This window comes from Leptonychotes weddellii, chromosome 4 (genome assembly GCF_054177405.1).
Source record: "Leptonychotes weddellii isolate Sample4059 chromosome 4, ASM5417740v2, whole genome shotgun sequence".
NCBI lineage: Eukaryota > Metazoa > Chordata > Mammalia > Carnivora > Phocidae > Leptonychotes > Leptonychotes weddellii.
In genome coordinates, this window is record NC_138372.1 from 38,906,124 (window position 1) to 38,925,458 (window position 19,335).

General features: G+C 53.3%; 3 protein-coding genes across 6 annotated transcripts in view; 2 read left to right on the top strand and 1 right to left on the bottom strand.

The window, feature by feature from the left end:
- The window catches only part of PODN (podocan), a 58,376-nt gene extending 39,513 nt beyond the window's left edge, over window positions 1-18,863 (top strand). Inside the window, exon 11 of the mRNA XM_081816948.1 lies at window positions 462-18,863. The gene's annotated coding sequence lies outside the window, so the exon portion shown is untranslated. The remainder of the gene's footprint in view (window positions 1-461) is intronic.
- SLC1A7 (solute carrier family 1 member 7) overlaps window positions 1-19,335 on the bottom strand; it is a 43,266-nt gene that overhangs the window by 15,530 nt on the left and 8,401 nt on the right. The window contains exon 3 of the mRNA XM_081816963.1: window positions 4,994-5,209. Within this exon, the coding sequence (XP_081673089.1) occupies window positions 4,994-5,209 (216 nt within the window). The remainder of the gene's footprint in view (window positions 1-4,993; window positions 5,210-19,335) is intronic.
- CPT2 (carnitine palmitoyltransferase 2) overlaps window positions 1-19,335 on the top strand; it is a 102,438-nt gene that overhangs the window by 6,814 nt on the left and 76,289 nt on the right. The window lies entirely within an intron of this gene.

The following is a 19,335-nucleotide window of genomic DNA, read 5'->3' on the forward strand; positions in this document are numbered from 1 at the left end:
TTTTCCCCCCCTAGTTATAAGCAGCTTCCTGCCACCAGAATAGTAGCTGCCTGCAAGGGTTTTTTACATCAAGCAGATCCGAAGCACCGAAGTCAGGGTTAGTGCTGGGGCCTCACCAGGCACAGAGCTGCCAGAAGGCACCAGTCCACTGGGCCCTCGTGACCGGAGGGGAGGACGCCCAGGCTGTACCAGTGCTTCAGAGTTTGAAAATCTCTCCTGGGCAGAACCCCCGAGGCGCGAGGGACTTACACGGTGGTTTTCTAATGAAACTTCGAGGGAAGGCTGCTTTAGCCTGAGCAGAAAGTAGGAACATTCAAATTGCAAGAGACCAAATGAAGCTTACGCCTAGGATGTACATTTCTTTACAATCTCCTTGAAAATTAGAATAATTTAAAACGTGGGTTGTGGCCAGGTTAGCTAGTTGCCTACCCAGTCTCCATTCTCTCCTTCCTTACCAACAGGAGCCCCGGCATGTTACGGGACCAGTGGGGCTCTGCCGTCAAACCCCATTTCCCAGCCTCGCTCACCAAAGGGTGGCCCAGGAGATGAAGTGGGAGTCATTGGGTGGTGCTCTCAGAAAACTCTTGAAAAGGTGCCCAGTCAGCCAGGACCCTTTGGTCCTTTCCTCCAACTGTCTTCCTTCTGCCTGGAACATGGATGTAATAGCTAGAGCTTCAGCAGCCTTCTTGGACCATGAGATACACTGATGACAAAAGCCAAGTGGTAAACATGGTGGGGGGAGCATGGGATCCTGCTGCCCATAAGCTGCCCACCGCTGGACTGCTGATTTGGGAGAAAATGAGCCTTTACCGCAATTCAGCCTCTGCTGCTCTGGGTTTCTCTAACTACCCTCCAACAGCAACTCCTAACTAATACACGTGCTCATGTGATGATGAACTCATCCTGCAAACTTTAATGAAGAATTACACTTTTGATTATTAAACAGGAAAATGTACATTTTCTTTTGACTTTGAATGCCCATGGGAAGACTTTCCAGGCTCCCGGTGGCATAAATGCGCATGGAATGTGCTTGAGAGACATTAATAGCCATGTACATCAAGTACAGGCACCCTCCGGCCTGGGCCTTCCCGCATGCGCTTGGGGCAGGGCCACAGCCTGCCACTTCCTCTTCTTACCTATTCTATGTCCCAAGACTGTGACATTCCAAATTTGCCCTTAATCCCATGTCCTCAACCTCCCAGGTGGGGGTTGTTCCTTCCCAAGCACGGCTCCTGAGAGCTGCATCCGATCCCTGAGAGGGTGACTGGGAGCTATAAATAGAGCCAAGTCATTACTTCATCTCTCTGGTGTTTTAATAAGATTGGAAAAAAAAGAAGGGGCCCAGCTCTGATTAGCATCCACTTGTTTGGGTGGTTTTCTGTGAGGCTGAACTCTGAGCAGACGTCGGTTTTCTGGAGCCTTGGGAAATGAATTCATGTCTCTGTGAGTTGTCCAGGGACATGGCCTGTTGTGTTCCTCTGGAATCATCTTTGAGAGATGGCTATCTTCCCGGCCCTGAGGTGTGCCGCTGGCCTTATTCCTGTGCTCCCTTGTCCCCTACATCTTTGTGACTTTTCCTGTGTCACACCTGCCCACACTTCCCAGTTCCCTGCCCTGGCTGTCCCTGTTCTCAGTTATCAATGCTCGCTGGCCACCTGCTCTGGGCCACAGCGAGGGTGAGGGGGCCGCCTCCGTCCTGGTGTTCTCATTTTCTGCACAGCCTCTCAGAATGTCAGAGCATCTAAGAAGAATCTCTGAGAGTGTCCAGTGCATTCTTCTTCTCTGTCTGTCCTAATAGGACAGCCTGGTGCAGGACTTGCATTTGCCCCTCTCAGCACAGTGTCTTCACCCAGAGCAGGTGCCTTATAAAGGGGGGGAGAATGGAGTGGAAGTGACTGCACCCCAAACAAGGCATCCCCCTGCCTCCAGTCACATCCTGACCACTCTGCCCTGCTCTAGTCCATCCTTCCCAAACTCACCAGCTTCCTGTTTCTAAAGCATAACAGCCAACCTTTCAGCCTGGCTTCAAGGTCTTCAAGGTTGGATTCTGTACTGTCCTCCCAACCTCATCTCCCAGAACCCACCTCCAGGAGCTTCTGCTCAAGTCCTGCAGCTTCCTCACTGGTGTGTAGGCCTTTGTGCTTCAGAACCACAGAGCTAGAAGGGATCTTGAAAACTGCTGGGGAAACTGAGTCCTGGAAGGGCCACACTGTGTCTTATTGACAGAGTTGTGACAAGACCTCCCATCCCCAAGGTAATGGTTCCCTGTCCCCGGAAGCATATGACCGCTCTCTGCTGCCCCACTCTCTGACTAAGAAACAGTGACCGTGATGTCAAACCACTCAGCTTTGCAAAACAACTTGCCTTGGGGTTGAGAGCAACTGGGGAAAAGCCTCAAACCAGAAGGATCAATTTTCACCACGTGAAAAGCAACCAAGAGCAGGAGCCACTCCTGGAACATTTGACTCTGACACGTGTGTCCGATCCAGAGCCCTCAGCCCCTCAGCAGGGGAGGCCCTGGTGGGGAGGGCGGGGACTCCCGAGCACCAGCTCCTTCCACCACGAGGAAAGGCTGTTTCGAATCATAGAATCCAAGAAAGGATGAATCATAGCCACCAAATCTTAGAAATAATGGATCTTAGAAATGAAGCTTCTCGAAATTATTCTTCCCTTGGCCTCTAGGATATCTGCTCTCCTGGTTCCCCTCCTGGCCCTCTGCTTGCTCCTGCTCTGTCAGCTCTACGCAAACCTCTAATGTGGTGGGGGCCAAGACTTAGCCCGGGCCTCGGGGCCACATGCGTGGCACCTTCTTCCTGTGCCAGTGAGTCTCCTCTCCTGGCTCAGACCCCAACCCCGTCAGTGACCCTGTATCCCGTGTCTGCCTTCAGCAAACACTGAGCCCCTCCTCAGAGCTGTTCTCGGCTCCAGGGTGCAGCAGGGAACGGATTTGTAACAATCTAGCCCTTGTGGAACATCTTATGCCCTGATAGAGTCACAAGAAGAAACAAACACACAGGATGTCAGGTAGTAATAAAGTCTATGAGGAGAGAGTGTGACAGAGGTTAGGAGGTGACACGGAGCAGAGGTGGAGTGAGGGGAGGAGCCATTAATCCCTACAGGAAGGTCCAGCCAGGCAGAGGCTGCGATGAGGACAAGGCACCAGGACGGGATCTTACAGATATTTGGGGACTGGCAGGAGGCCCGCAGGGCTGGAGGGAGGGGAGGGAGAGTTGGAGCAGAGATCACAGGCCGTGGGTATGTGGTGGTGCATCAAGCAGGAATGGCCTATAGGCCGTAGTGAACATTGCGGAGTGTGTTGACATGTGATGAGTCATGAGCAGGATCCCTCTGGCTGCTGGGCTGAGACCAGACTGGAGGGAAGCAGAGAGAAAGCAGGGTGACCCGGTTGGACCCTCTAGTGAGATGTGATAGTGGTCTGGGAGATGTGAGAGTGGCACAGGAGGACAGAAGGGACAAGGGATATTATTTTGAAGGTAGAGCTGACAGAATTTGCCAACAAATTGGATGCAGGATATGAGAGATGGTGGCCCAAGATGGGCAGCCTGCCACCCTCCGTCTCCAGCTCAGACTCTCCCGAAGACTCAGATCCACCAGCCAACCACCAGTGGACACCTTCCCCAGGATGTCCACACCTGCTCTAGCATTGTCCTGCGACTCGGTGACCACACAGCTGGGTGTTCAGGCCATTGGGATCAGCACCGCCCCCTCCTCCATGCCCTCCTCCCTTCTGCCCTGCGCGGCTCCTGCTGGTTTTACCTTCCGAGCAGCCTTCAGTCTGCCCTCTCCCTGTGCCCAGGGCCACCATCGTGTCCCTCTCCCTGCCTGTCCTCCCCTTCTCCCCTCACGCCCCATTCACCCCCCCTCTGCAGCAGAGCGAGCCTTTTGAATGGGATCAAGCCGCTTCTGTGTTTCAAGCCCATTTCCTATGGCCTTTAGGATAAAACACAGCTTTCAGCCTGGGTTACATTGTCCTTCGTGATAGGACCCCTTTGCTTCTCCAGCAGTGACTGTCCCCACCCCAAACCCACTTCCCCCCGTGCCCCAGTCACGCTGAGCAGGTGAGGACATCTCCCCACACTTTCCCTCTCAGCTCAGGACCTTTGCACACCTTTGCCTTCACGAAGAATGGGCTCCTGGCTCCCTGGTCCTGCCACTCATCCCTCCCTTTGCCTCCCCTGAGCCTGCTGTTCGCTCTCACCTACAGCCCCTGCCTCCCTCATCGTGACTCCCGCCCCCATGCTGTTGCTGTCTATTCGTGAACCTTTCTCTCCTCTGGAACTAGGGCCAGGCTTGAGTGCCTGGCACAGGGCGGGCATTGGCAGGGGTGAATGAGTGATGGAGAGGAGGTGCATGGCCTGCATGGAGTCTTGGGAAAAGGGATTTGGACTTGGATGTATCGCTGGGTCTACAGCGCTTTCTGGGAGGAGGGCTCAGGTCCCTGACACACATGGTTAGCAGTGTCCACGTGGCTCAGGCAGGGGCACCACCGGGCAAAAATCCTGGCTCCGTGACCTGCCCACGGGATGACCCTGGAAAAGTCACTTCATCTCTTTGAGCCTCACTCCCTTGTCTGCAAGAAGAGGACCAAGAAGGAACAGGTGGTGAGGGGAGTGACTGCTGGCCTTCCTCAGTAGAGGCTGGGTGCACACAAGCAAGCTCAGTCAGCAAACAGCCACTGATAACCTCCCTGGTGCCCGGCTGCGTGCTGGGCCGTGGCTCCCATACCCCTGTCCTGCCCTCAAGGTGCTCCCAGTCTGACGGACGCACACAGTGCAGTGTGAACCCAGCGGGCTGCACAGGGGCTGAGCTGTTTGTGTGGCTTCTGTGGCCACACGAAATCAAGAGCAGACCCTGGGCACCCCCTCCCCGTGCCCTATGCAGCCTCCGGCAGACATGGGGGGCCAGGCCTGTGGAGCCAGTGGCCCCAGCCCAGGTATGGCGTTCCCAAGCAGGGGGTCAGGGTGAGAGTTACCGGATGAGGTCCAGCAGGGCATCGGCAGAGCTCATGATGGCCTTCCTGCTCTGCTCTGTCGTCTCCTTCTGGGCCACCCCGCCTGGGTGAATGATGGAGACCATGATGATGCCCACGATGACTGCCATGAAGGTGGTCCACAGGTAGTACGCCACGGTGAGGATGCCCAGGCGGCTGGAGGTCTTGGCATCCAGGGAAGCGAGGCCGGACATCAAGCTGGGAGAGCGATGTGGGTCAGGGTCTGGGGGTGGGGGGCCACTCAGGCGGACCCACTCACACCCCTCCTGGCTGTGCCCAGCACCCTCACAGAGCTGGAGGGACCGTGCAGGCATGTGCCCCCCCCCCAGCAATCCAGTCCTGTGGTCCCTCTAGCCCGGTTTCTTGCTCTGTTCTCTGGTCCACGCCCGGGGGCAGCCGCCACACCCTTGCACGCCTCCAGGCCCTTGCCAGTGCTGTTTCCTTTGTCTGGTGTCATTACCAGGTTCCTCCACTCGGCCAAAGTGCTACTCACTAGGTAAGACCAAGCGCAATGTCACCACTCTGGTGACATCTTGGACTACCTGCCTCTCCCCAGGGACAGTCCTTGGCCTCTGTCATGACCCTGGCTATCCCTGTCTGTCTCTTTCATCAGACTGAGGACCTGAGAGGAGAGGGGCAGGTGTGACTTCTCTGTGGGTCCCCAGTGCGTGTGGAATGTGAGCTCTCAGGGCTGCTATCAGGCAGGGGGTTACTGCAGGCTTGCTGAATGAACTAATGATGGGAGTGAGTTAGAGCCTAGGCTGGGTCCTAGTCCTGGCTCTGCCCACTGCTTGTGGGACATCTTTGGGCCTCAGGATCCCATCTCTGAAATGGGGCCGTGGTTTCTTGGAGAGGTGCCACCCTATGGCCATCTTAGGTTACCACCTGAGCCCAGATTCCCCTTCGTCATCGTCTTGGGAGGTTGTGTTGAGGGGGCTTGTGGGTCTCTCTCCCCGTGGCTCCTGACCACCCTGCTTTGCCCTGGGCTCTGGGCCTACCTGTGCAGGTCAGCTCAGAGTTACTCTTCTCTTGGCTGTTGGTGGGGTGGGGTTGAGAGATTAGTTAAGGAGATGCTTGTGCTTTGCTTTGCTGCCAAAAGGATTTTTCCCCAAAGCCCTTTCATTCTTTCAGATAAAGGAAGTATTTGTCTGGTGTTGATCATGTAAGCAAGAGTGGATAATCCCTCCCCATCCTGCTCCTCTTATCATTAGACTACACTCAAGCGGCACCCAGCATCAAGCTGAGCACTGTAAGCTTCTCCCCACTTCAGGCTGTAGCTGCTGCGTGAGTGCCCTGCGCTTCCTTGCTCTGTTAAGACACAGTTGAAGGGTCCCCTCCTCCAGGAAGCCTTCCCTGACCACTGGCTGGGGCAAAGGCTCCTTCTCTGGGCTTCCACAGGCCCTGTGCTGTCCTTTGCCCCAGCCCCCACCTCACTGAGTTGCTGACTGTTTACTGGAAGTTCCTCCGGGACTGGGCCGGGGTCTGGGTCTGTTCAGTGATGGGTCCACAGAGTCAGGCACGCGACCCAGCTGAGTGTAGCTCGGTAGCAGCTTGCTGAATGAAGGAATGAATGAATGAATATTTACAATCTCTGTTCATCCCTTGTCTGCCAGTATGCCATATGTTAGTGATGGGCTTACGGTGGGTCTCAGACATAAATCCTGAAGGGCTCATAATGGGATTGTGCGGGCAAGGGAAATGGGGGGCTGCCCTGCAATTATTATGCACCAGAGAGATTATCCCCAGCCTGGGGCCAGCACATCAGCCGAGGGCCAAACAGCCTGCTGACCGCAACAGAATTCCCTACAGCGAAGTCCAACTGCTTCAGCTCACAGGGAAGCAGGGGCCCTGAGAGGACGACCTGCCTGAGGTCACACGGAACACTAGCAGCAGCTGGACCAGAACGCAGGCCCCAACTCCAGGCCTGTCCTCTTCCCTTCATGTATTTATTCAAACCTTTAGTGCATGCCCACTCCGTGCCATGCCCTGTGTCCACAGAAAGAAATCAGAATCTCTCCCCAGCCTCAAGCTGCTCCTGGTGTGGCAGGAGGGCAGGAAGGAGACAGAGTAAGACACTCCAGGACAAGTGGACTCAAGGAACCAGGAGCCAGGGTGGCTGCATTAGTCTCATAGGCAAGAGGACAAGGAGGTGCTCTCTTTACTCAGAGGAGGGAGGGGTCACTTCTAGCTAGGAGAGTCAGGAAGGGCTTCCTGGAGGAGGGGGCATATGAGTGGTTCTTGGGAGGATGAGGAGGATTTGGAGATGGAGCAGATATCCCAGGCAATGAGACCGCAGTAGCCAACAGGGAGGCTGGCAAGTGTGGGCACAGTGTGGTCAGAGCTTAGGTCAAATTCGAGGAACGGTGATATGGGGGACAGACAGACTATGCTCAGGAGTGGGGGTGGCCTTGAGTGCCAGGCCAAGGGGGACAGAGGGAAAAGTGGGGTCCAGTACAATTCATCCCACAGAATTGGCTGGCTGTCTGAAAAGGGAGAACTCGTCAGATTTGAGAACATCTAAGTGAAGTGTACTGGGAGGGACCCTAAAGTGGTATTTGTGAGAGCAAACATCTAGGACGGACCTAAGAATGTCAATGCAGAATTAGACCGGGACTCAGGCCCCTAGTTCGTCAATGCAGAATGAGATTAAAAATTACAGCATACCCACACAGTGGCGTTCTGAGCAACCATTAGAAGCAATGGTGTCATTGGAAAGATGTTCCTATTGAAGGTTAGGTGGAGAAAGCAGGGTCCGAGCTAGTCCGTAGCTCTGCAGGGAGCCGTAGAGCCTCCTGTGACAGAGACCCTTCTCCAGGTTTGCAGTCCAGATGCACCTGCGCAGACATGCTTGAGGGATTGTGCTCGAGAAGCGTGTCCGTAACACATTGCAGAAAGGGACAAAGGGCCCCTCCGAAGGCCACCCGAAGAAGAAGAGGTCTAACACAGAGGTGGTTCCCACTCAGGGACTGACCAGGATGTGGGAAGGGAGGGAGTGTAGGTTCTAGATACAGCAAGAGAGGCCCTGGACTCAGGGGCTCTGGAAAGGAGAGGGCTGATGGAAAACATGGAAAGAATTCCATCACCTGGGCTCCAAGCAGTTCCCCTGTGGAGCCTCCAAAATGGGAAGGGTTTTCCTACTGGCTGGAGAGGGAGGTGAGTAGCGAAGGCGGGAGCTCGCGGGGAGGGAGCCGCTGGCAACGGCTGATGACGGAGCAGCCAGGTTGGTGACCGTGGGCGTTGGCGGAGGCCAAGAAGACTGGGAGCTCAGTACGAGGAAAGCCTGGGCCCCACGTGCACATGGGCCACTCCAGGGACTCATGGTAACAAGAAAGCAAGTTCAAGGTCCCGCCTTTGACAAGTGGGGGCTCCTTGAGGTCCCACACTTTTGGGCCAAGCTGTTAAAGTGACCTTTCTGAGAACCTGTAAGCTGGGGTAGGGTGGCTTGCAAGGACTCACGTGGATATGCACAGAAAAAAACACTAGCAAGGGAGAGTTTACAGTAGCTATCTTTGGGTGGTGGGATTATGGGTGATTTTCGTTCTGTTGTACTGTTTATCCACGTTCTCTGTTATTTCTAGAATGAGCATGTCTTGCTCGTGTGATGGGAAACACAATCCCTTGAGTACCTGGCAGCCACAGAAACCATAATCTGGACCTTAAATGTCCCCAAACACCTGAACATCCACCTCATTTGATCCTTAAAAAACATTCTAAGTCGGCACTGCCCTACGGAATTACAAGCTAGGCCACAAATGTAAAATTTTAAATTTCCTAGTGGTCCCATTGTAAAAAGTGAAAAAAATAAGTGAAATTCATTTTTTTGTGAAATTCATTTTAATACTTTAACCCGGTCTATCCAAAATATTATCATTTCAATACATAATCAATATAAAAATGTTTATACTGCTTCTGGTGTTAAATTTTTAATTTAAAATAATTTCTTAAAAAAGTTAAGTTCCTCAGCTGCACTAGCCACATTTTGAGGGTTCAGTAACCCACTTATGACTAGTGGCTGCCTTATTGGACTATGCAGCTGAAGTTACAGAGAAGGAAAATCGATCTCAGGGAGGGGGAAATAACTGGCCAAGCCACCTAGCTGGGAAGCTGTGGAGTCAAGACTGGAACAGGGGTTTCTGATTCAGAACCCTGTGGGGCTTCCCCTGATCCCAGTGCCTCTCCACGATAGGGAGCTGCTTTAACTCCTGTGGAAGAAAAGTGTCTTCTAGTTTGGCTGACCATGATTCTAATGTCATAGAGTCCATGTCATGCCTCTCTAGTTCAACTCTCAGAGTTGATGACTTGTCCCATGATGGATTTGTGGTGGTGAGCTCCCCATCTTTGGAGGTATCCAAGTGGAGCCTGGATGGCCAGCCACCTGTTCAGATGCTAGATCAAGGCTTCTAGACTGAGTGGGAGGTTCTGTGAGGATGCCTTCCAGTGCCCCTACTGGCACGTAATTTATGGTGAGGAGAGAATAGGTAACCTTGCCTCACCTACTCCCAGTCTCTGGCTGGGTGCTCCTTGGAGCCCCCGCGGTCCTTCAGGGCCCTGGGGAAGAGCCTCAGGGAGCTGAGAGCTCTGGGACTCCCTCCTGAGCCATATGGCCACCACCCAGAGCCCAGGGATTGTGGATCAAGAGATTGCAGTGATTGGGGAGCAGGCTGGGCTCAAAGGCCCAGCCTGTTTCAATCTGGTAACTGCTCCACGTGCAGGGGTGGGGGAAGGGAAGCAGCAGCTGCCGGGCTCCTCATGGAGGGTGAAAGAGGCTGTTTACTGACCCGTCACTGGTTCTAACACCAGCCGCTGAGGTGAGTATCATGCCCACCTAACCTCGGGAGGCACCATTGCTGCCGTGCACTGCACTGGGGACAGTGGACAGAGTACCTGGACTGTTGGCCGCCCCCCACCCCCACCCCATTTGAAGTCCTCGGCGGCTCCCCACTGCCCTCAGAACTTTGCACACTCCTCCGTGGCCTTGGGTCCTGTGGCCTGACTCAGTCTCCAGCTCCTCACCCACACGCTCCAGCCACCCTGGTCTCCATGCTGCTCCGTGAACCACCTTTGCACGGTTATTCCTTCAGCCTGGAATTTTCTATCTCCCCACCCTCCTCCCCACACACATTTCCCCAACCCCACTCATTTCCACTTGCCCTTTCCACGGCCAGCCTAGATGTCCTCTCTTCTGGGAAGCCTACCTTGAGGTGCCATGTTACCCTTCGCCCGAGGGAACCCTGTGCTTCCCAGTTAGTTAGAGGGCACTCTGCTGGTATGCCCCCCTCTGAATCTCCAGGGCCCAACTGGGAAGCTGGCAGGGAGTGAGTGCTGGTGAAGCAGGGAATTCCAAAGGAACCCAGTCCCCTTGCTCCTGCCCTTCCTGCTTCCCTTCCCTGTCCCCTCCTACTGCTGCTCATCTGTCCAGTCTCCACTCAGGCACCACGTCCCTCGGAAGGCCCCCCTGGGCCCACCTGGCTAGGCAAGGCAGCTCCCACCTGCTCCTACACGTATTCCTCAATAGGGGAGCCCTCGTCAAGTTCCCGAACCTCTGTGTGCCTCAGTTTCCACAGGAGGATAAAATGGAGGTAATGATGGTTGGTGGTGAGGGTTAATCTAGATTTAGCACAGTCTCTGGTACATCATAAATATTCAATACATTCCAGTTATTAGCATTCGCTCTACGATGTCATGGTCTCTTCTGAGACTGCCTGCCCCAGCAGACTGAGCTCCTCCAGGGAAGGGCTGGATCTGGCTCAGCTCCAGGTCCTCAGAGCCCAGGGCCTGGTCTGGGTGCAGGTTTGTGGAGTGTGTGATGTTAAGCCAAGGTGCCATTCTAGACGAGATTGTTAAAAGGTCAGCTTTGATAACCATAAGCACCCATTGTGGGTTCTATGAGAGCAAGTCCCCTAGACCAGCTCTGGTCCCCTCACCAGGTTTAGGGGACTACCCCTGGCACTGTGTGTCTGTGTGACGTTGAGACAGTTGGCACCGGAACTTTTGGGAACAGACAGGGACTTTTTGGTGTGACTGTCTCAGGTAGGGCCCTCTCCTGGGTGAAGAGAATCTGAGAGGGTCCCTGGAGGTGTGATTCAGGCCTCTTCTTTCAGCCTCCCCTTCCTGGTCATTTTTATCAATGGCTTGGCCAAGGTCGCTGACGGCATGTGGATCGGATTTGCAGAGGACAGGAAGCTGGGAGGAACAGCTAATGTGTGGGATGAGGAAGTTGGGACGACGCAGACCCCAGCAGGCTGGGACCACAGGCCAATTCTGACACGATAAAACTGAGCACGGACATATGTTGGGCCAGACCAGGCTTCCACAACTGGGGAGAGGACAGACTCTGGGGTGGGGGTGGGGGCCGAGCCATAGCAGCAGCATGTGGGAAGGGGACTTTGGGGTTGGCTTGCTGCCAGCTTGCTGAGTCACGTAAGGAATAGGGCTGCTGAAGGGCCGGTGGGCCCACTGCCTGTGGGGCCAGAAGCCTGGGAGCTTGTCAAGGAGGCCATGGACCCACCCTGACATTGAGACCTACTGGGAAAAGGATGGGGGAGGGAGGTGTGTGTCTTGCAGCTGAGGTAGGTGGTGGTGACAGAGATGCGGGCCTGGGGAAGTAGCTGAGGGGGCGGGGGCTGTAGAGCAGGGAGCAGAGCAAACCTGGGGAATGCTGGGATTGGTGGGGCAAGCCACAGGGAAGGAGATCTCAGCTCAGCACCAGGTATAACTTTCTGCCCTGGAAGGGACCACCTTGAGAAGTAGTGAACTCCCAGTCACTGTAAGTGTGCAAGCAATTGCTAAGGCCACCCGATAAGTAGATTCAAACCCTGGTCTACTAGCATGACAACACCCATAGTCAAAACATCCTGGCACTAGGATGTCTGAGACAGGAAGGAGCCCTGAGCCCCATGGCCAAGTCCTTGGGCTCTGGCCTTGGCTGACGCAGTCAGGGAAGTTCCCCCAAGCTGGTCCCGGGATGCAGCTGCAGGGAGTCCACTAGAAAGGCAGCTGGAAGGAGGCATCTGGGCGTCCATGAGAATCCCTTCAGCCCTTCCAAGCATCACGGCTTGCTTTTTCCCCGGAGCAGATGACAGGCCCAGCAGCTGACAGCAAGTGCCACGTTAGCACCGAGTTACTCTTCCCAGATGGCTCTGCCACACCCCCATCCTCAAGCCAACTCTTTCTAAGACCTGAGGCAGGATGCCCAGACTCCCATTTGGCTCAAGTCAGGTCCCAGTACCCCTTACCCAGGGCACACATTTCTCTACTGCCTCTGCTTGCACACTTCAGAGGGCAGAGAACTCACTACCTTACGTCAGCCCCTCCATATGGGCTAGCTATGCTTATTAGAAAGTCCTTCCCAGTGCCAGAATGAAATCCACATTCAGGGAAGAGAACTCCCCATTCTGGGCCCAGCCCTGCCCTCTGGAGCTACACAGACCAAAGCTCTTTGGTTCCACTTTAGATGTTGTGGGGCTCAGAGTGCAGAGGTAGGATGGGAAAGGAGGACGGCTGGGTGGAGGGCGGGTACAGAGCCAGGCATGGGTCTAGCAGGACACTGCTGTCTTGTCATCCCCAGCTGCCCTCTGAAGGTCCCTCTTTCCCAGCCAGACCCCTGGGCACCAGAACAGTGCTTAATTGGGGCTCGCAAATAACAAGCTCACCAATAATCTGCAAATAACAAGCTTGAACGGAATCGAAAGTAAAAGCTTGGGGAACTAAAGCTCCCTCAGAGCTCACAGTCAACCACTCTCCACCAGGAAGGCTGGGTGCCCAAGTGTAGTAAGGGTCCCGTCCAGGTCCTAACTCCATGAGAGCTGAACTCCTACTCCTTTCTTGCCCACAAAGCAAAGAATGTCAGGTGTGAGGGAGCCAGAGTGTTCCCACGGAGGACCACTCTGGTCTACAGTTGCAGACTGTCCTCTCTACCATGAGGAACAACGTCCTTGGGACGCCTGGTTATGACCAGTGCCACCATGCCATGGTTAGGAGCCCTGCTCCAGAGCAAGGAAAAACCACCCCCTGCCCCAGGGTAGAAGGGAACATAGGTCTTCTGCTCCTCTCCCTCTGCCAGCTGGGCTCCTGATGTCTCTCCACCGAGGGCTCAGGCTGGGCTGCCCAAGGGAGGCTTTCTCCAGGTCAAAAGAGACCCTCCAGGGCAGTGGTCTCCACAGAGAAGGGCAGTGGGAGCTTTTCAGAACCTCCCCCACCTCCCCAAACTCCGGTATGTTCCCATCTTGCCCCATGCTGAACACTTGCTCTGGGTGTTGTGGGTCCCAGGAGGGAATGAGATGGGCTCGTGGTCCTCAAGGAGCTCCAGCCAGTTGGTGGAGAGGCCTGTGCTGGACAACACGGAACCCTGGGTCATGGTTGTGATTGGGAGAGGCCAGAAGAGGGTCTAGCCCGGCCTGGGAATCTAGGCTTCCCGGAGGAGGTGGCTGCTGAATGGATCCTTGCAGGATGAATAGGAATTCTCTACCTGGACAGGGGAAAGAGCATGGGAGCCCGTGATCGGTTGATAAAACGGGAGGTTTTCAGAGTCACCAGGCTGAAGGTCTGACCCCACCCGCAGCCCACAGCTGGGCCATGTTCCCCCTCCTGATGAGTAAGGCGGTCAGCTGACTGGGCAAGAGGGCCAAGGACAGATCCCAGGGCTCCCATCAGAGAGGTCAGCAGAGCTTTGCTAAGAGAAGTCGCCCCATGGCGTGAGGGGCAGAGCGAGAGCACAGGCTAGGCTGCTCCTTCCTCCTGCCTCCCTCCCACTCACTGTGGGCTGGGGAGCCCTGGGCGGCTGCCCCCTGCACACTGGCTCCCGAACCAGACTGCAACGGCTGTGCAGCCCAGGACCGTCTCCAATAAGTCAGAACGTGGGTGTTTGGGTGTTTTCTGCCAAGCTGGAGTTCCTCAGGAGGCGGGGGAAGGGAGTGTTAGGTTTCTTTGGCCAAACATGATTTCCTGATTCTAAGAAAAATCAGTTGAAAATTCTTACAAGAAACAGAAAGGAAAACAACACACACACAGGAATGCATATGCACGTGCAGACGTACACACCATACACACAGGTGAAGATACACACCACACAGTCCCGCACAAACCCACACACGCACTTGGATTTCTTTGCTATGATGTGAAGCTTACAAAACATTCTGCCATGTTCAGCATCAGTGAATCACAAACACATGGATTCAGTTTCCCTTGAATGATGGCTGGTTTAAGAAACTGAAGAATGAGGGGGAGAGGAGGGTTTGGCAAAGAACAAGTGGAGAATTAGAGGCCCTTGCTGGATCCAGATGTTGGTCCCACCCACCCCTGCTTCCTGGTGTCACTTGTCTGGGGATGTGTGAAAACAAGGCGCAGTTGACTTCCCAAGCTCAGAAGCAAACTCCAGCCCATTTGGGGCCTTGATGGGCCACCAAAAAATAAAAATAAGAAAGCACCTGCTGGCTACGGCTTTGTCAGTTGGCTGGCGGCATCGTGTCTCTTTTATGGCTGAGGCCAAGAATGTGGTAAATAACAGACCTTGAGGTAACTTCAGAGTCGTGGGACACAGTGATGCCCCAAAAGGACATCCAGCAGCATCCTAAGTGTCGAGTGAAAGGAAAAGGGTTTCGCAAACTCTGCTCTGGCCCAAGTGGAAGATGAAAACAAGATTATGGAGACGAGGGTGCAGTGTGGACAATTCTTATGACATCACATTGAATGAAAAAGAAAAAAAGAAACACATAGACTTATTTTTGTGGAAGTAACATCAGAGGAAGTGACATCTCCTCTGAGAACTTAAAGCAACAGGAAGTTGCCAGTACCCTTTGGGGTAAACTATAAATTAAAAAGCAAAAGGGATCGAATAGTGACAGGTGCTGTAACAGAGAAAATGGGAAAGGAAGGCCCCCAAGGCTCCAAAGATTGACTTTTCTAGTGGAAGAGGAATGATTAGCACGGCTCAGTCCGCAGAGGGGCACAGAGAAGAAAGCGGAGAGCGGCAAAGCGCTCAGGACCCACCCAAGCACCACCCATGGGAGGCCAGTTCAAGGACATGACAGTGCTGTGGCAGGTCCTAACCATCTGACTATTCCTGCACCAATGTACCGGAAGGCAGAATTTTCTAAATTTTGTCTGAGGCTTCTGTGTTCATAGGTAGAGATAGCTCGTTTCCTTGCAACCAATTTCATTTTTAGAAAACAATTTCAAGGGCCCCTGGGTGGCTCAGTCAGTTAAGCGTCTGCCTTCGGCTCAGGTCATCATTCCGGGGTCCTGGGATCGAACCCTGCATCCGGCTTCCTGCTCAGCAGGGAGACTGCTTCTCCCTCTCCCTTTGCTGCTCCCCCTGCTTGTGCTCTCTCTCGCTCACTCTCTTTCTCAAATAAATAAATAAAATCTTAAAAAAAAAAACAAAACATTTTAAAATGGCAAATACAAGGTAAGAAGCACCTTAGTCCAGGGGAAAGGAGAGACTTCTGTGGTTTGATGGACACACCTTAAGACCTTGAGCCCTTAAGATCTGCATGCAGAGTTATGAAAAGTGCCTCAGTTTGCATGAGAGGCTCAGGGGCCTTCTGGGAGAAAAGAGACTAAGATCCCACACCCTGCTCCCTGCCATTTGAAGTTAGGGTCAGGGTATACTAGGGTACCTATGACCAAGATCTGCTGGCGCTAAAAGCCCCCAGGGCTAACCCAACAGGAGGGAAAAGGGATCAGGGCTCAATCCCAAGGAGCCAAACTCAGGGCATGACTGAGGCTGCTTTGAGAACAATGACCAGGCACTTGGGGGAGCTAGGAGCCAGAGCAGGGACACGCACCTGAAGGGGGCAGGGTGCTGATGTGAACCAGACCATGCAGGGCCTGTGTTCGACAGCAACACCATGTGGAAGGAACCAGAGCAACAGGGCTAGTGGCAAGATCAAATCCTCCAGTTCCAGCTACCTGGCTGGAAGCTTCCCCTAAAGGAAATAAGCTGACTTTGGCCACTGGGGTATAAACCTCAAGAGGAAGACGTTAGGCTCCCTGCTGTACAGAGGAGCAGGCCCTTATTCGGCACATTCAGTTCTGAAGTCAGTACGGAGAACAAAAGCCAAGGAGAATTAAATTTGCCCCGGAGATCCCTTAAGTTGCCCATAAAGTTGAGGAGGTATAATTCCATGTAAGTTCACTCAAGATGGTTTTCTTGGGAAATGGGCTGCTGTTTCTTTTTTTTTTAATTTTTTTTATTGTTATGTTATGGGCTGCTGTTTGTTTAGGTGAACACCAGCTGATCACAACTGCTTCAGGGAAATGCTCATGCTTTGAGAGGCACGTGGGAACTGAGACTGGCTTAGGGTGAAGCGCACCCACCTCTCGCATGGTACGCTCATCAGGAGCACAGCTCTCTGAATGGGGGCAGCCTCCTGCCTCCTTTAAACTCTTTTTCTCGGTTTCCCATAGCATATGTCATTGAATTTGCTTGAGTTAAATGCATATATGATGGGACTCCACCAGGTTGACCCAGAAATTAACTCAAATGGCAGACCCGGCGTCACACTGGCCATACAATTAAAAAACTAGATCGTCCTGCCAGCAAACATTGACCCAGTGGGTTCCCCGAGTGGCGAGCCTACAGGGAGAAATGCTCCGGCCAGAGACTGCGTGCACCTGACCTCCTTGGCAACTGGGGTTATCTCTGTGAATGAATACATCGGCATTTCGTGTATTTCGTTGCCTCTTGCCAGCATCGGAGGACTGGTCTCACCAGCTCCGGGGCTCAGATGAGGATGAGCTTCTGAACCAGTCAGCCAAGGACCACACCCTGGGCCTGGTGATTCACTACTAAAAAAGTTAGAGCAACCATTTATAGGGGAAAAGATCACAGTGGCAGAATTAGGATTCTGGGATGGTAGGAGGATCTTTTTTTCTGGACTCTCTAAAGGGTTTATAATTATAGAATTTTTTAAAGTACAAAAACATCTTTAAAAGGCAACTCTGAATCATTCTCCAAGGGTCAGTGCAGATGTCGGTCATGAACCGTCCCTGAATTCTGCCTCAGCTGCCCTTCCACTGCTCTTTACTCATGTAATATGCATTTATTAGGCACCTACTGTAGAGCAGGCCCTGCGATGTTCCTGTAAAAGAGATAGAGGAATTCATATTCTTCAGAATTTTTTATGATAAGAGAGTTGTCCTTGTTTAGAAGAAATTCCTTGATGAGCCACGTGGACCAGAAGCTGAGCAGCACCTCCACACCCCCCCCACCCCGCCCCACAGGAACGGGGCAGGAGTGGAGGTGACTTTTGAAAGACAAGGAGGACAGGATTTCTGGCTGGTCTTAAAATAGTGGTAAAGAGAAGGAAGGTGGGGAGAGAGAAGGAAAGAGGTGGATACACCCTATGTTGACCCCCAGTGATCCACACCCTTGGATAATCTCCCTCCCTAAGTGTAGATGGGGTCTGTGACTTGCTTCTAACTAATAGGATATGGCAAAGGTGATGGGATGTCACTCCCATGATTGTGTTATATAAGACTGTCTCAGAAGTCTGGAGAGTGAGGGATCCTTCTCTTGGCCCTGATGAAGCCAAAAGCCATGTTGGGAGTCACCTTTGGAGAGAGCCAGAAGTCAGGGAACCGCTGATAGCCTCTAGGACCTGAGGGTGGCCTTCAACTGATAGCTGTTAAGAAGCTGGACCCTCAGACATACAGCCACAAGGAAATGACTTCTGCCAACGACCCAGATGAGCTTGGAAATAGATGTTTCCCTGGCCAAGCCTTCAGATGAGAACACAGCTAAGCGTACGCTTCGACTGCAGCCTCATGAGACCCCGAGCAGAGGATCCAACTAAGCTATGCCTGGGCTTCTGACCCATGGAAAGAGGTAGATAATTAATGGCTAAGTTTGTGGTAATTTGTTCCAGAGTAATAGATAACTAATATACAGAGAGAGAGGGAACCCAGAGATGGCTGAAGGGCTTACACTCCTCAATATAATCCGTCCCTGTGATCTTGACTCCCAGCTGTCAGTGAAATTGCTAAATTTGTGTGCTGTTTGAAGCAAGGGATCTGCGTGTGAACGGAAGACTGGCAAAGGCTGTCTGTCCCCTGACTAGTTGCAGGAATGTGAGGGCAGAGGAAAGCAAGAGGCACTAAGAATTCCTGGAGGGTGAGGTGACGGCGACAGCCATGGCACACGGACTGGCTCTGGGCAAGGGCAACACGTGTGTGTCACGTGGACGTGCGTGGTACCTAGTCCGTGCGCCTGCGAAGGCTGCCCCGAACACGGGCGTGCAGGTCTGTATCCGTGTTCCCAAGTGTGCCTGAGCCCAGAGAGGCTTCCCAGAGGAAGTGACGAGTAAGCAGTGGGTGGAAGAGGTCACCCAAAGGGGTTGCCTGCAGACAGCAGAACCGAGGTGGAGGGTTTCATGAAACATCTCTGGGCCTTGGAGAAACCTGGTGAAGCTCTCATGAGTCAGAAAAAAACAGGCGACATTCATCATATATCAGGAGCTTTGCTGGGTGCTCCAAGGACATTATCTTATTTCATTCTCAGAAGGGAGGTGGGTGTTTTTCCCATTTTATAGGGAAGGTCACTAAGGTTCAGAAGCTGAGAGACTTGATTAGGTTCACACCTCCATTGCATGACTCCAAAGCCCCAGCTCCTCCCCTGGAGTCTCCTGCAGATTCTCAGCCAAGCCGGCCAGTACCTAGGGCTCCCCACCCTCACTGAATCATGAAGCTACAACTGGCCAACGGGAGGATGCACTCAGCTGAGGGGGCTCAGGCTAGGTGCTGGCTTGGAGTGGATTCTAGAGAAAAGAGGCCCAAGAGCGGGAAGATGCAGGACTATGGACTGAGGGGTTTTTTTGTTTTGCTTAACCATTCAAACACTTGTGGAACTTTTAAACCTTCCCCTACTTGGGCCCCTTTGGCAGTTCTGGTTTAGTAAGCCCGGTGTGAAGCCTGACATCTGAGTGGTCAAAGCAGCTCTGGTGATTTTGCTCCATCCTAAGTGATGACCCCCCCACACCAGTGTGGCTGCCCCTTGAGGACAGGGATCACCAGCCCTGAACTGGCCAGGAGCAAGAGCTCAGGGGACTGTGGGCGCCTGATGGATGGATGGATTACAGACCAGTTGAAGCCAAAAGAAGATGTGTTCAGGGATGCAGGGTTTGGGGCTCAGAAATGTGTCATTTTCCCCCCGAGAACGTTTAATTCTCCCTGAGTAGGAAACTGAAAGCACTTCCATTTTTCAGTGGTACAGCCGCTCTACACCAGCCCAAACTGTATAATAAACAAAGGAAATGTGTGAACACACACTGGCTTTTCTCAAGTTAATACAACATTCCGTTCCCAGCGCAGAGAACGCACTTTCGTCT